Raw genomic sequence first — 17,393 nt, 5'->3', positions numbered from 1 at the left:
TATATACTTACTAGTACACCACAATAAACACAAGTAGAACGTAGAGTATTATCTTCTTGAAAAGCTCAAACTTAGGTAAAATTCGTGTCGTTGTTACAATCGCTTATCGACACATAGGTTAGATACTTACCTCAAGATTTGTCGATTTATGTTCCATCACCTGCAGCTAACTGGTAGTAGGTCGGCCTTATTTACGACATGGACCCATCACATTATAGTCATCCTAATGTCACCCATGTTTTTCTTCTTCTTTTGTTTATATTAAAGAAACTCAAAATACATATGTTATGAAAACAATAGTAAATGCAGTGTAAATAAAATGTAAATGCAATATACAAAAAATCTTCGCTTCACTTTTAGAATTTTTTCTACCTTCAATTGTTCATTCTTTAAAAAAATATGTACATAGCATTTTTAAAAAACTCTTACAACATAGATAAAATGTTCATGTAATTAATTATATTTACCGTTTTAGAAAATATACGTTTCATTCAGTAAAAAATGTTCATGCATTTCAAACAAAATGATTGTGAAATATTTGGAAAAAATGTTTACCCAATGTAAAAAATGTTTGCATAGTTCTAAAAAATCTTTCATATATTATAATGTTTTTTCAACATGTTTTCGAATGTTTTAGCACGCATTCGTTTTCTAAAACATTTTCTGAAAGAAAGCATGAAATCATGCATTTAGAAATGCTAACGTATAAACAAAATGCTGTTGATGTATACGAAAAATGTACAATATGTATGAAAAAATATAGACATGAAACATATATTTTTTAATATGTTAATAATGTACTCCCTCTGTCCCAAAATAAGTGTGCTGGTCGGTATATTTGATAGGAATATGTATGGGCGAAATGTAGCGCTCGCGGTTTTTATAATGGTGCTTGAAAAAAGAAACAGGCCCTTCAACTGTGAATGTCTGGTACAGGCCCATTAGAAACTCGTCACTGGGCTGGGACGCAGGCGAGGTTAGCCGAGCGGATGAGCCCCCCGGAGCCGCTCCACCCGGTGGCTGACAAGTGGCCCGGCCTGGCGCAGGCAGCTGTGACGCACACGGCGGCGGTGCCACGGCGTGCGCGGCAAAGGCGAGAGCGCTCTCTCGCCCCCACCGCCATCGTCAGCGATCGCCCGGCCGTCCAAACCCCCAGGACCGAAGCCGCTCCGGCCGCCAGCTAGGGTTTCCTGCGAGGGCCATGAAGCGGCGCGGCGGCGGCGGCGGCGGGAGGCGGAGCAAGGTGACGCCGAACCTGGGGGCGGACCGGGAGGGCACGCGGCTGCTCAACCTCACCGTGCTGCGCCGCCTCGACCCCGCCGTCGCCGACATCCTCATCACCGCCGCCAGCGTCACCGCCTACAGCTTCGACCAGGACACGGCCCGATGGGTACTGAACCCTCCCCCTCCCGCCCCCCCCTCCGCCGAACCGTCCCCCATTCTCGACGGTTCTTGACTCGATCTCTGTGTCCGCGTGTGTTTGTGCAGAGCCACAAGGGCGTGGAGGGGTCCCTCTTCGTCGTCAAGAGGTTCGTGGCCCCGACCCTCTCTGACCGATCGCCCTAGATTGCGACATTGGCTTCGGCCGATTAGTGTAGCGTTGGTTGGTTGCTCTTGTTTCATGGATGCCCTCTGAATTGGGCGCTGATGCTGTCGATTTTTAGAAGATAATAACTGAAATCGCCTTCGGAATGGAATGGCATGATGATTTTGTATTTGGACAGCATTGTGGTTGTGCAATTGCTTACCCAGCGAAGATTACAGAGGGGTTGGTTGCTAGGGAAAGCACTGCTAGCTGTTACAATTTTCTGATGTTTGGTGGATGCTTGTGGAATTCCCAGCTACTTGGGTGTTTACTTAAATGTGGATGTTGTGAATTTTGAGTAAAGAGCATTGAAGTGGCTTTCTAGAAGAAATTGGGATCAGATGGAGTTTTTGTGATTCGGTCTTTGCAATGTGTATTACTTAGTTGCAGTTTCGTTCAGAAATCCCCTGTACGGTGAAAATTTGTTAGGATTTTGTTGCTAGGGAAATGTTTGCTATTTCTTATTTTCCTGCATGGCCTGAAGTATTTGTAGTCTCATTTCTATTAGATTGTCAAATGTTGATAAACCAATGTTGGTGTGGAACTTTCAGTACTGTTTATTGATATTTGTTGGTAGTTCCTGTCTGTCACAAGCTATCGGCTATTAGTTTCTTTTGGACCCTGCTAGTATTTTGCATACGATCTCTGGACACATGCGTTGAACTGTTTGTTGCTCATCTTACAATAGCTTACATGTAAATTCAGGGATGCATGCTCCTGAAACAGTACAGTGCCTACCGGTAAACATTACATTCGTGATTTTTGGCATCTACAGCTATTTGTACTTTTAGACTTATGAGTTATGACCAAATGCCCTCTTGTATTCTTCTGATGAGATGCAAACTTGTTGGGCCTATAAAGCGCTTTAGAATGTACATTTCATAATAAACCTTTACATTCTTGCAGGAACACCCAACCCAGATTCCAGTTTCTCGTCATGAATCGTCGAAATACAGGTATTTTTTGCTGTTCTAGATTCCTTATGTAAATGAATCATGCCTATCTATTAAACATCTGGAGACAAATCGTACATAGTGGGAGTGGATTTTGTTTGAATACGCTAACTATGAGATAAAATGGGAAGCAGCACCGATTGCTTATATTTATAACTGTTGTATCGCTATATGTATGTTCAAATAATAAACTTTGCTTTTAGCCTTTTGGAATAAATTAATGCATCCCTCCTGTGCTGTAAAAAAATCTTCATCTCAGGAAACGGTCTCTCTTTTGCATCCTCCATCAAGAAAAAAGTTCTGGGGCATCGTAAGGGGTATATATTGCTGTATGCTGGTTCCTGGTTGCTTTTTATATATGAGGTTGTACAGAAAATTCCTTAACAAAAAGGTAGCTCACTTGGAAACCTTATTAAATCTCGTTTTTGGTCTGTAAGAATATGTGTAGCTGGTTGGCATCAAATGCTATCTTGAATAATTAGTTTGCATGACATGTTTAGGTGATTGTGTTGTTTTATCTCCGATTATATGCTAGTATGGAAATCATTTTGTGTTGCCTTCCTCTTGTAAGCAGAAAATCTGGTCGAGGATCTGCTGGACGGTTTTGAATACCAGGCGGAAGTTCCTTACATAATATACAGGAATGCTGCATCCGAAATTATTGGAATTTGGTTCTATGAACCTGAGGAATGTGGAGAAGTGGTGCATATTTTCAGTAGGTATTTTTTTTCCTTATTGCATTAAATATCATCCATGAGAATGTATTGATATATTTTGGCCTGTAGACTGCAGAGCATCACACCAGATATCTTTCTGCTAGGAGTGGCATTTTAAACTGAACATGAAATTTGATTGTTTTCTGTGTTTTTTTTTATTTGTCAACAACAAGTTACTGAACTACTGTATTATATGTGCTAGAGAATAGTTTGATTCACACTGATACTTGGACCTTATGCGTGTTCAGTGCAAAGCCCACTAAAACTTATCAAGGCTTTCAACCCATTGTATAAGCGGTAGGACCTGATTTGTGCTAACCATCTTCCCTTGCCTCGTTGGTTGTGCAAGTCGGGCAGCTGGTAGGAAAACAGTGCCCACAATTACAAATAATCTTTCGTCCCATCCAAAACATAGCATCCAGAAAGGCTGTGTCTTACTGACTTGTTATGCTGTTCTGTTCGGTCATTCATTTGATCTGCTCTAGTTTTAGGTCCTTCAGTATGTTTCTGCTAGTGTAGCTGTTTTTGAATTTTGTATACTGGTTGATTTAGTTCCTTAGAAGTTAGATCATACGCTGAGATTAATGACTACTGCCTGTCAACTTCTCAAGTTCTCTGTAAGCACACACCAACAAACCCCATCAATAATGGGAGGTGCCGCTGCTCCCGATCCATTTGTAAAACAATTCTCCAGGCCTGGGTCAAAAACTTCTCCACATTGCTGTAGCTTATTTTCTTTGTGCGTTTTTCCCATAGGGTCACCCCCCTCTGTGTAAAACTCCCTGTAAAGAAACTATTGATCGTATAAGCAATTTAATGGAAATCGTTCAGGTGGCAGTCGCCACCCGTAGACATTAAAAAAAAAGTTCAGCTTAGTAGGCGCGGTATTGAAATGCAGTGTGTGAAATACTGAATATATGGAGCCACCTAAACTGCAAAAACCAGATGCTTAGTAACGCCATTCCATTAGTTAAATTATAGCTTCAGGGGTTAAGTCAAGTGTTTGTTTAGCCTGTATCCACGACCTATCTGTATGTAACCTTAGTCCACTGCTTGCATTTGCTTGCTTGATTGATCATGTCACTGCTTTGGTTTTGCGCCTTTGCAAAACTACAGGAGATGGCTAGACATTTTTTTGAAGTAGTTATATATTTTTCCGTGTGCTTGCTGAACTCATTGCCTATGAAATGTGCAGGATACATAAAGCATATTCCAGGGCGTCCCCAAAGAAAATGGTTCCTTCAGTTCAAAGGTATTCAGAATTTTCATGCTTCCCTAATCGTTTCTAAGTTAAGTTTAGATGTTTTACACTTTTTTTAGCCGTGATCAAAGTTGTATCACTACCTGTTTTAGTTGTTTTCTCGTACAAACGTGACAATCAAACATAATTCTTCAAGAAGTTCAGGCTTTATGATACAAGAGTGGCAAGGGGAGAAACACAAAACTGATCTTTGGCTAATATGTTAATTTTAATATCAGGTCCTTTATAGAATGCTGGGTTAAAAAGATTGCAGAAGAAGAAATTAGAGCTCTCCATATAGATAGCTACTGGGTCATTTAAACAACAGAATGCTGATAATTATGTCATGTGAAAGAACTGCAGGAAACCATATAGGGGTAACAATGCAAGTTTACTGTGGTGTCTAGTTGAGTTGATCGGTCCCTTTGGCTCACGAGTCCAGAACAGTACAACTTAAATCATCTTACTGTGCCCAGTTTCAGTGATTTTGAAGAGCTGGAAGTAGCATCTGATGTTCCCTCATCTGAAGAAGATACCCTAGAGCAGCCAACAACATCATCTAGTATGGTACCTGGCAGTGTTGGATACAAGTTATTCCCAGCTTTGATAACAGTAAGCAAGCTTTTCCTTCTTCCACGTCGTGTCGTTCTGCTTTGAAACACCAAACGTTTGTGTTTGTTCTGGTGGTTGCTCTGCAATCCAGCATCATTATGTAATTCTCTGTAATCCATTTTTTAATCTCTTCGGCCAGGCAGCGGCATGCGTTGGAGCACCTACGGGTGGAGCAGGTCCAGTACAGCCAAATCAACCTATCAGGGCGGTTCCTTCATCCAGGCATGCATCACCAGCGCCTAGTGCTGTTTCGTCACAGCCTCCTGCCTCGCATAATCTGCTTCCGCCTTCACGAGCGTTGTCAGCTACCATGGTTCCCCCGGATGCTCATGTACCCACCAGCGCTCCTACCATTCAGGCTGCTAGTCTTACAAAACTACCATTCTTTCCGCCCATTCCCACCACATCTCCGCAAGCAACAACAGCTCATGCTGCTTTTCCATCTTCTGCTCCACCCCCATTTCTTCCTCCCCTTGTCATTCAGCACCAGCAGAGTGCTACTCCCTTTCTCCAGCCATTTCCACTACCCTCTGCTCCTCCTCCACTTGATCCTCCGCACAGGCAAAGTGCTCCCTTGCCCCAGCAGCCCTTTGCACAATCCACTGCTCCTCCTCCACTTGATCCTCAGCACAGGCAAAGTGCTCCCTTGGCCCAGCCCTTTACACAATCCACTGCTCCTCCTGCACTTGATCCTCAGCAGAGGCAAAGTGCTCCCTTGTTCAAGCCCTTTCAACTATCCTCTGCCCCTCCCCCACCTCGTCCTCAGCACTGGCAAAGGTCTCCCTCGCTCGACCACTTTGCACGGCCCGCTGAATGCCCCCCTCCACCGTATGGCGCGCTGTTGCTTCAGCCATTTCCACCGCCTAACCCTCCTCCCCCACTGCTTGCCCCAACAGCATCGTATGGCCCAGAGATACTATCAAGAGACAAACTCAGAGGTGCATTGCTGAGGCTTGTGCAGGTAATTCTTCTTTCTGCTGACATCTGTTGGTTGTCTTCAGTTTGGTTGTCATGTACTTCTAAATATAAGACGCTTTGGCAGTTTAAATTTAACTACCAAAACGTCTTACATTTAGGAACGGAGGTAGTAAATACTAAGGCTGATTCATGTTTTTGTTGCTGGGTTCGCATAATTCTATTCTGCCGCTACAACAAATTCATAGCTGCTGAGTGCTGACGCCCATGTTGACTATGGATTATATTTGCTCATTCCTTCTTTTTGTGTGCAGAATGATGATTTCATCGACATGTTGTACCGGGAGATTGTAAAAGGGTAGCAGTGCCTTTGAAGTTGAGCAACGGACGTATCTGCTACAGGCTTGCCTTGTGTTTCATGTGGTGCGTTTCGTCAAGGCCTGCGTAGACAGAGATGTGCATCTCACATCACATACCTGTAGAGTCTAACATAGTTTAGACTGCAGTGTCGAGACTTGGCGGGGAAAAAAAAGAACTCGTGTCGAGTTGTTTTGAGTTGTACAACCTCTGTACTGGAACTAAGTTAGCCTACTGAAACTACAAATATTCTGGTACAGAGGGAGTAACTACTAATATTACTGTCGGAAACCAAGTTTCACTCCAAATATGTAAGCTTGTGTACCTTACCAGCTTACCAACTGGATTAGATTTCTAGATCTCTATTGGACCGGAGGCAGGGACCGAGGATGAATTCCCTACTAACATTACTGGAATCTGAAACTTTCCCTAGTTGTTTGCCGAGTGAATTGGGACGGGTTAGGCAAACATTACCTTTCCCAAGCACTTTTTTTCTCATTTGATATTTTTCTTTTGTCGAGTGTTTTTTTCAGCATTCCGTTGTCGAATACTTTTTCTCTGCATTTGATAGTTATTTAGGTGCTTTCCCAGTGTCCATGGAAAGAACTCGGTAAAATAACCTTTGTTGAAGGCTGCCCAGCCGACAAACACATCGCCGGTTTTTTTCCAGCCTTTGTCGAGTGCCCGGCAAAGCTGCGGATTCTAGTAGTGAGGAAAGCAAACGGAGAGGTTAACATTTTCGAGCCAACCTTTCATTTTCTAATTTGCAGAGTCCCTTTTTCATGCAAATGGAAAGGTTAAGCATTTCTATTCAACCGTACTGAGTGTCGTGGGATGAACCGAAAGGTGATGTGCTAAAATACACCTTTTCCTGTTTTGATACGGACATTTGATAAAAAATAATCTTGCGGGTTGATAGTTAGAACCATGTGTCAATGTTCTCTTATGCAACTTCGGAACAAGATATCGTCGTATTGACATGATTCAGTTTATCTCAAAATGTTTTCCTTTATTTCACTTTTCAACGAACTTGGTTACCGCGTGAAGAATGACTTGATTACACCCATGTTTTAGTTTATACGGACGTTTTTGCCTTGCTGGTTCATGAATGTGGCCATCTATGTCTTCCCCCTCTCAGGCCTTCTCTGGTTCACAGAATAGTAAAACCATAGGAATAGAAAAGTCATAAAAAATAAGATGACATGTATCTAATCCTATGAATATGAACAGAAAAGGAGATGCACATTGATTCATACCATAGTTTTTTATTGAGTCTATGCTAAAGTTTGTTTTCCTATGATATGTGGAGGATAGGAATAATTCATGCATAGAAATAGGATTTCATTCCTACAAACCAAAGGGCTTAAAAAATTATTTTTCTATAGAAATCCTATCCTATGAAAATCCTACAAAATTCCACCAAAGCAAAGGAGTCTTTTCCTGTCCACCCCCTGCAAGAAAGGGTATTTTACTAATCTTATGGTTCATAATTTTTTTTAATACCTTGAGCAGTCTGTCGTCCTTTCCTCTATGCCACCACTATCATGACAGATGAGATTAGATAGTGACAGCCCAAGAGAAGATGAGCTGGTGTAGAGTTGTGGACAGTTTAGTTGAAAAGAGGAAATGGAATTTATATATAAGAGAAATGCAACCATATAAAACCATTGGTAGTGTTCTCCTTGCAGCTGAAGATGAGGCATTCTTTGAATGGTCAAGAGTCAAAACCTTTGATACATCATGCACCGCATACCTTCTTATGCGTGCCTATGGCTATGAAGAGGAACCCCTTGGCAGGCTTGCATAGCATAGTTGCATTGCAATGGATGGACTCATCCCCTTGGTCTTGAATGTTCTCAAGAAGAAGAAAGCCATGGCCTACCACCGGTCTCTCTCCCCGGGTTCGGCGAGCATCGACATCGCCAAGCTCGCGGGGCAGGACCTCCTCATGATTCCTCAGCGCTCCAGGTGGCCGTATGAAGGCTCGCGTGCTGCTGCTGCTGCTCCAACAACCGTGGCCATGAAAGCACCACTCGTGGCGAGGTCCGTCATGGAGCCAATGCCTCAGGAGACGTTCTCGCCGCGCACCATGAACCAGGGCACAGGGAGGAAGCAAATTCTCTTTGTCAATCACGGTGATCGTACCGGTATTCCTTCATGATAAATTGATGAATCTGGCTGCATATTTTGTCGTGAGCAAGTAATTCGTCGGTGTTGGTATATTTTTTCCTGGTGCCTATTTCCGTGCTGGTAAAATCTTGTTGTACTAATTTTCTTGTGGTGTTAACATGCTGCAAATGTGCCTTAGTGTGGTTATAATTTACTAGTAGTGCCTGCAGTTTTGTCGATTCATGATGATCTATGTTGGTTAACTGGTTGAGTTATTTTGAGTAGCGCATGTTGATGTTGGTTGGAGAGATCATCGCCCAACCAACCAACCAACCAACCAACGTGTATGTCTTTGAGCAATTCTCTGAACGAGATACATGTTTGGGGTTAAACTAGAGCGGTAGTGTTTCATTTCATGCGTGATTTGGAAACGAGCTCTCGCTAAAACCACGAGATAAGGTGCGCTATATGTAAGCCGTCCGGATTTGAAATTTGAGTCAGTCCATAAATATAAGCACTCAGTTTAAACATTTCCATAATAGGTATATGTAAGTCGCCTGAATTTAAAATTTGGACCAATCAATTTTTGAGTGAAGGAAGGAAGCACCGGAGGAGAGGAAGAAGCTTGCCGGCTCATCGAAGAAGACACCCCGTCATCTATCTTAGGGTGGCACAGGCCGCGTGCGAAGTTTTGGTGCTCGGGCACCTTGGTGCCCTTTTGTTGAAAAAAATCAAAAAACATATTTAAAAGTTTTAAAAAATTCAAAAATAATTATGTGGAAACTTCTATGTATTCATTATGAATCAGTGAAATTTCATTTTGCAAAAATGTAATTTGTAAGCTGTACAAAAATAACAATTTTTGGCCCAATAACCAGAAAAGCCCATTTAAAAATACATATTTATCATTTTTCTGTATGCCACGTATGAAAGTAAAATAATTTAAAATTTTGCAGATACATAATATACATGTTTGTGTGTGTCTACAAAAAATTTCAGTTTTTTTTTACGTTGTAGAAATATCATTTTTAAAAACGGGCACCATGGTGCCCATGGTGCCCGTGCATCATTGCTAATTTCCGGGCAGAGGCCCCATTATCTATCTTAGGAGTTTTAGGGAGAGGGTGCAGGTTTATCAAAAAAATAATGCATGACTGGGGTTAGAGGGATGGCCGGGGGTGAAAGTTATGGGAGGTACGGTGTTAGGCGGTGATTGGGGAGGGCGGGGAGGCTCGACTCGCGCGGGGGCACCATCGGCCATGGGCGGCGGCAACAGGCGGTTAGGACAACGATCGATGGGTGGTTCGAAGGAAGAAGAAAATTGCTAGAGGTTAAAGACGCACATCTGACCGTCTATTCTACATAGGACGGGTGTAAACCAATCACTTACTCAAATTTAGTATTTAACCATCTGATTTCTAGCCAGTCCAAAACATTTCATCGGCCGGAGACATCTACCCCACTAATGAAAAGAGTGTCAAATAAATAAACGACAAGGAGCGAGTGCTTGGGGTGCCCTACAGGCGCAATGACGACGTCAACGCACACACCGTGTGACCACCGACGTGATCTTCACGCCGATGTCAAATTGGGAACGGAGCATCTTCAGCAGATCACTCGAAAAGTTTTCTTGTGTACTGCTTTTGTAGCTCCCCAATAAACACATCTTCAATGTACACCATATATACATGTGTGGCCCACGTTTTTTCCCTTTATAAACACATCACACAAGCAGACATTCATACATAGACATTCAGACATACGTACATTGGTTACTCACTCCTAAGGTTTTGTATAGGACAACTTCTTTTATCCGTACATGATCGTTACTCACTCCTGCGAAGAACACGAAGCCTTTTGTTACTGGGTCTATCCGATGAAAGATGGTAACTCAGGATATCTACAATCGATTTGGATGATAGTCTAATAGTAGAATAGGTGGCTAGGCTTATAGTCCTATTTCACGCCGGTTGTGGCGAGGCCAGAGGTCAGCCTCCTTTTCTAAAAAAATACATACGTATATACATTCACCTCTAGGAATGCACGTATGCATACCTTACCTCTATGAGTATTTTTGAAAGACTAAGCTGGCACATCATATTGAGATTAAAAAAAATCGCAATAGATACCTTCATAATCGACGAAAACGTCCCCTTCCGTGAACGCACATCGCAGGAAGAAGCCTTCGTAGTCGATGGAAACATTTTCTTTCACTGAACGCACATCACCGAAAGGCGTGAAATTAATCTAGGAAAACAAAGTCTAGGACATGAACCCTGGTGGGTTAATTTCACCACAAGTAACCTAACTCACGGTGGCCTGCACTAAGGGGTGCTAACCCGGAAGACCTGTCGTCCATGGGCTGGGCTGATGATCCGACGACCACTAAAAGGAAGGACTACCAAAGCTATGATCCTCGACATAAGCAAGATGGAAACTTCCGAGGACTTGATGTACACGTCAAAGAATGTTTTAGTAGTTAGCATTTTTATCCCTAGTTGGCAACCAACCATATGTGTAACCTAGGTGCCCCTGGTGCATATATAAGCCGAGGGGTTTAGTCTTAGAGGCACGAATGTTAGCCTCGGGGTTTAGAACACAATTACTCGATATGAAGGTAGATCATATTTCCAAGTGAGTGGTTTTGGTAACTGATGACAATCCCTATGGACTAATGGTTGCATTGAGTTATATTCTAAGAATTTCTTCATAGACACTTCTTGAAGTCCATCTGTTGGTTTCAAGGAGTTTATAAGGTTTTATCCAAAGATTTGTCATGTGAGAGTTGAGCTTATTGCAAGCGTGTCTCGAAGAAGAAGGTTGTGTGGGTATTCATGTTTATCTTTAGGACATCATCTTTATGAAGAAAGAAGATAAGATACAAGGTTGATCAAAACTAACTTAAAGAGTGAATCAAGTTGATCAACACACAAAGTGTATACGATGTATCGAGAGAGATCAAGTGATCCCATGGTATGCTAAGCATTGTCCATTACGCTTTGTGTACTAACCCATGGTCTACGTGAGAGTTCTGTGTGGGGTTAGGTATGTTTCCATGGGCTTGCGTCAAGAGGAAGATCACATACAACCCATGGAGGATGACATCAAGTGGTGATCGTCATCAAGACTGCGATGTGCAAGTTCAAGTGGAGTATGGGGAATCAATCAACTAATCTTCATCGAGACAACACAATCAAGAAAGGTGGTCCATCTTGAGGAAGTCAAGATCATCATCACCTAGCTCAAGTGGGCTATGTGCAAGGTATATATTTGCCCTTGATAGGTTTTCTAGTTTACTGGTCTCATGGTGGTATTTGGGAGACCGAATTATAGGATCGATAGCCGTACTATCAAGGGGGGCCTCTCAAGTGAGTAGCTTGATCGTATCATTCGTTGAGAGTTCAAACCATTTGCATCCTTGCAACATCTTTCTTGGTTCTTGTTTGGTGTTTCTTTTTTATGAGTTTTACAGCTTATGGTCATCTTCATGACAAGCTCGAGTTCATAAAAAACGGAGTCTAGATGCATCTTTTATGATGTTTACTATGTTGGAGTTTTTGACGGTTCTTCATTCATAGAGGTTTCACATCTCTATATCTGTCGCTGTTGGATAGCTCTTGTCGTCCTGAATCCAACAAGCTTGATTTTGCTCAATTCGGAGCTCATTTGCAGAAGTTATGGCCGTTTTGGTGTTCGTGCATTCATGTGTTGCCTTTGTTCTGGTCCAGAAGGAACCATGCGATAGTATCGCTTAAGGAAATGGTACTACCTCTCATCTACGGTAGTACTGCTCTGGGCAGCAGTAGTACCACTTATGGGTGGTAGTGCCCTTGCCCAGTGTCGCGCGCTATACTGCTGGCTTCGGTGTCTCGACATTTTTCGTGTTGGACTGAGCGGTTTCTGGCTAGTAGTACGGTGCGGTAGTACCACTCTCGAGCGGTAGTACCGCGTGTTACTACCGTAGCACTACCACCCTTCCTTTTGGTCCTGGAACCCTTAGCGGACTAAGAGCGGTAGTAGGAAGCGACACTACCTCTTATCTGCGGTAGTACCGCTCTAGGCAGCGGTAGTACAGCTTAGGCGGGACTGCCTCTGTCCCTCCTTCCTGTGTGCGTTCTTGGACTGTTACAATACAACCCCAACAGTAGTACCGCTGGGAGAGCGGTGGTACTGCTCCGGCGGCACCACCGCCTCTTGGCCTCGTGCCATGGCACTATGTGGCTCACTCTGCCACCCAAGCGTAGTACCGCTTGTGTGCAGGCTGATGGGGTAACGGTTGGATTTTCCCCCTCCTATAAAAGGGGTTCTTCTTCCCCATTGAACCTTATGCTTTGATCTCATATTTGCTCCCCATTGTTGACCTTCTCCGAGCTTGCTATCTCTCAATACCTTCAATGATTCTTCTAGTTCTTGAGGGAAAAGAGAGAGGAGATCTAGATCCCCATTTCCACCAACACTTTCTCCTCTATGTGAGGGGAACCTCTTGGATCTAGATCTTGGAGTTCTTTGTGAGATCCTTGTTCTTCCTCTCATATTCCTCCATAGCTTTTGTTGTTGTGGTGGGATTTGAGTGTGAGGGACTTGACCACTTCGTGTGTTCTTGCCATTGTATGAGGTGCACCGGTTTGAGTTCTCCACGATGATACGTGGAAGTGAAAAGTTGAGAAGCTTATTACTCTTGGGAGCTTGGTACCTTAGAGCTTGTTCCTCTTGGGTTCTTTGGTGCCCTAGATGGTTGGTGGTGCCTCAGAGCTCAATCATTGTGGTGTAAAGCTTCGGACAAGCATCGGGGTCTCCAATTAGGTTGTGGAGATTGCCCCGAGCAATTTGTACGGGTTTCGGTGACCGTCCTCAGGGGTTTCAAAAGTGTACGGGTTCGGTGACTGTCTCCAAGGGTTGCCAAAGTGTACGGGTTCGGTGACCACCCCCAAGGGTTGCCATTTGTACGGGTTCGGTGACCGCCCTCAAGGGTCCCTTAGTGGAATCACAACATCTTGCATTGTGCGAGGGCATGAGGAGATTATACTGGCCCTAGTGGCTTTTTGGGGAGCATTGTGTCTTCACACCGCTTCAAACGGATATTACCATCCGCAAGGGTGTGAACTTCGGGATACATCATCGTCTTCGCGTGCCTCGATTATCTCTTTCCCAAGCCCTTTACTTATGCACTTTACTTTGTGATAGCCATATTGTTTCATGTTATATGTCTTGCTATCACTTAGTTGTTTATCTTGCTTAGCATCAGTTGTTGGTGCACATACGTGAGTCTAGTTGTTTTAGGTTTTGTGCTTGACTAATAAAATGTTAGTTTTATTCCACATTTGTTCAAGCCTAAGCCGTAATTATTTTAAAGCGCCTATTCACCCCCTCTAGGCGACATCCACGTCCTTTCAATCATCTTGTACTTTATAGCCCATACATTCAATACGAACGAAGCATGACGTAGGGTTTTACCTCTTCGAGAGGACCCGAACATGGGTAAAACGTTGTCCCCTTTGTCTCCTATCACCACCGCTCCTAGATCACCAGGTCGGGACCCCTTACTAGAGATCCGTCGGTTTTAGCACCGACAGTAACCATTTGAGCTAAGCTCAGTTCGCGTGGCTGACATGTCATTGGGTGAACTTTTTTTTTGAGAATCAAAGGAGCTGAGTGATGTCCGTTGTGCTTCCCCGGCAACGACGACAGGAATAGTCGTGTCGACGGCACCAGGAATCCTTCTGCTACGACTATGGAGCCTTGCGTTGGTGTTCCCTCGAAGCGGAAAGGGTGATGTAGCACAGCGGTGGTAAGTATTTCCCTCAGTTTGAGAACCAAGGTATCAATCCAGTGGAGGAGTATCACGAGGTCCTGCACAAACACAAAAGCTTGCTCCCAACGCTACGAAGGGGTTGTCAATCCCTTATAGATTGTTTGCCAAGTGAGAACTGAAAGCAATAAAGTAACAAAGCAAAGTAAAAGCGGAGGTGTAAACGATGGATGTGAATAGACCCGGGGGCCGTAGTGTTTACTAGTGGCTTCTCTCATGAAAGCAAGTAGATGGTGGGTGAACAAATTACTGTCGACCAATTGATAGAACCGCGCAAAGTCATGACGATATCTATGGCAATGATTATATCTATAGGCATCACGTCCAAAACAAGTAGACCAATACTTTCTGCATCTACTACTATTACTCCACACGTCGACCGCTATCCAGCATGCATCTAGTGTATTAAGTCCAAAAGAACAGAGTAACGCCTTAAGCAAGATGACATGATGTAGATGGACAATCTCATATCAACGACAGAGCCCATCTTGTTACCCTTGATGACAACTACTTAATGTGTGCCTTGCTGCCCCTACTGTCACTGGGAAAGGTCACCACATGGTAGAACCCAAAACCAAGCACTTCTCCCATGGCAAGAATCATAGATCTAGTTGGCCAAACAAAACCCAAGACTCGGAGAGACTTACAAGGATACCAAATCATGCATATAAGAAATCAGCAAAGACTCAAATATATATCATAGATAATCTGATCACAAATGCACAATTCATCGGATCTCGACAAACACACCACCAAAGAAGATTACATCGGATAGATCTCCATGAAGATCATGGAGAACTTTGTATTGAAGATCCAAGAGAGAGAAGAAGCCATCTAGCTACTAACTACGGACCCGTAGGTCTGAAGTGAACTACTCACGAGTCATTGGAGGGGCGATGATGATGATGAAGAAGCCCTCCAACTCCAAAGTCCCCTCCAGCAGGGCGCCGGGTAGAGTCTCCAAATGAGATCTCGCGGAAACGGAAGCTTGCGGCGGCGGAAAAGTATTTTCGAGGCTCCCCTGATTTTTTGCTGTATTTTAGGGAATATATAGGCCAAAGATCTAGGTCACGGGGTGGCAAGGGAGGCCACAAGCTGTGCCACCGCCGCCTCCCCCTGGTGGCGGAGTGGGGGCTTGTGGGCTCCCAGGAGCCCTCTTGGCTTGGCCCACAGGCCCCCTGATATTCTTCCGTTCGGGAAGAAATCATTTCGGGGATTTTATTCCGTTTGGACTCCGTTCCAAAATCAGATCTGAAAAGAGCCAAAAACACAGAAAAAACAGGAACTGACACTTGGCACTGAATCAATAAGTTAGTCCCAAAAAGATATAAAAGGTACATAAAACATCCAAAGATGACAAGATAACAACGTGAAACCATCAAAAATTATAGATACATTTGAGACGTATCAAGCACCCCCAAGCTTAACTCCTGCTCGTCCTCGAGTAGGGAAGTGATAAAGAATGAATTTTTGATGCTTTCATGCTACCTAGAATAGATGTCCTTTGTAACTCCTCTTATGTGACGTGAATGTTCAGATCCATTAGATTCAAAACAATAGTTTGCTATTGACGTGGAAACAATAGTAATTCAAGCAAACTAGCAAGGTAATCATGAACTTTCAAAATAACAAGGCCAAAAGAAAGTTATCCCTACAAAAGCATATAGTTTGGCTATGCTCTATCATCATTGCACAACGAATTTAAATCATGCACAACCCCGATATTGGCCAAGTAATTGTTTCACACCTTTACTTTCTCAAACCTTTTCAACTCTCACGCAATACATGAGCGTGAGCCATGGTTATAACACTATAGATGGTGTGGAATGTGGTGGAGGTTGCAAGACAAAAAAAGAGAAGATAGTCACATTAACTAGGCATATCAATGAGCTGTGGAGATGCTCATCAATAGATATCAATGTGAATGAGTAGGGATTGCCATACAAATGATGCACTAGAGCTACGAGTAAGTGAAAGCTCTTAAAGAAAAATAGTGGGTGTGCATCCAACTTGCCTGCTCACGAAGCCCTAAGGCAATTTTGAGGAAGCCTATCATTGGAATATACTAGCCAAGTTATATAATGAAAATTTCCCACTAGCTATATGGTGGTGACAAAACGAGAGACTCTCAATCATGAAGATCATGGTGCTTAATATGCACAAGTGTGGAAAAAGTGGTAGCATTGTCCCTTCTCTCTTTTTCTCTCATTTTTTTGGTGGGCTCTTTGGCCTATTTTTTTGGTGGGCTTCTTTGGCCTCTTTTATTTCCTCACATGGGACAATGCTCCATTAATGATGATCATCACACTTTCAACTAAAAACTTAGAGCAACTATGACTCTATATGGAATGCCTTCGGTAGTGTACCGTGGCAATGATCTAGCATGTCATAGACATCAATGGAAACATCATGCTAGCTATATTACGATCATGCAATGGCAATGTAGACGTGGTGGCACATGTCATGGTGGTAGTTGCATGGAAATATATCTCGGAATGACTTTGAAAAAGCCATAGTAGGTACGTATGGTGGCTGTTTTAAGGGAGGCTAATGGTGGGTTTTGTGCACCGGCGAAAGTTGCACTGCACTAAGAAGATAGTGATGGTGGAAGGTGAAAGTGCATCTAAACCATGGACTCAACATTAGTCATGAAGAACTCATATAATTGTTCCAAAAGTTTTATTAGTAATCGAAACAAAGCATTCAACGCATACTCCTAGGGGAAGGGTTGGTAGGTATAAACCATCGCGCAATCCCGACCGCCACGCAAAGGATGACAATCAATATACTAATCATGCTCAGATTTCATCACATAGCGGTTCACCATACGTGCATGCTACGGGAATCACTAACTTCAACACAAGTATTTCTAGATCCACAACACCTTACTAGCATGACTTCAATATTACCATAACCACAACTCAAAACTAATTGAGATGAATCAAACTTCTCTAACTATTCAATGCACATGAAGGTGGAAGTTTTCATATCCCTTTGGATAACTACCCCTTTTGAGACTACTTTCAAAGCATAGATCAACTACCAAGCCACGCACCGCTGTGCTCTAAAATATATAAGTGAAAAACATAGAGCAAAA

General features: G+C 43.1%; 1 protein-coding gene across 2 annotated transcripts; it reads left to right on the top strand.

The window, feature by feature from the left end:
- Positions 1 to 1,042: 1,042 nt before the first annotated feature.
- Positions 1,043 to 6,686, top strand: LOC123394949 (mRNA-decapping enzyme-like protein). 2 transcript variants are annotated; one of them, XM_045089854.1, is made up of 8 exons: positions 1,043 to 1,390; positions 1,489 to 1,529; positions 2,492 to 2,541; positions 3,113 to 3,257; positions 4,450 to 4,506; positions 4,971 to 5,106; positions 5,246 to 6,067; positions 6,336 to 6,686. In XM_045089854.1, the coding sequence occupies exons 1-8, from the start codon at positions 1,202 to 1,204 to the stop codon at positions 6,381 to 6,383; spliced, it is 1,488 nt and encodes a 495-aa protein (XP_044945789.1). In that variant the 5' UTR covers positions 1,043 to 1,201; the 3' UTR covers positions 6,384 to 6,686. The 2 variants fall into 2 exon arrangements, with proteins under 2 accessions (XP_044945789.1, XP_044945790.1); XM_045089855.1 differs by having other exon boundaries at positions 1,062 to 1,390; positions 4,977 to 5,106.
- Positions 6,687 to 17,393: the final 10,707 nt, after the last annotated feature.

Source organism: Hordeum vulgare, chromosome 5H, assembly GCF_904849725.1.
Source record: "Hordeum vulgare subsp. vulgare chromosome 5H, MorexV3_pseudomolecules_assembly, whole genome shotgun sequence".
In the NCBI taxonomy this organism is placed as follows: Eukaryota; Viridiplantae; Streptophyta; class Magnoliopsida; order Poales; family Poaceae; genus Hordeum; species Hordeum vulgare.
This window is presented reverse-complemented; position numbering and strand designations above follow the sequence as displayed.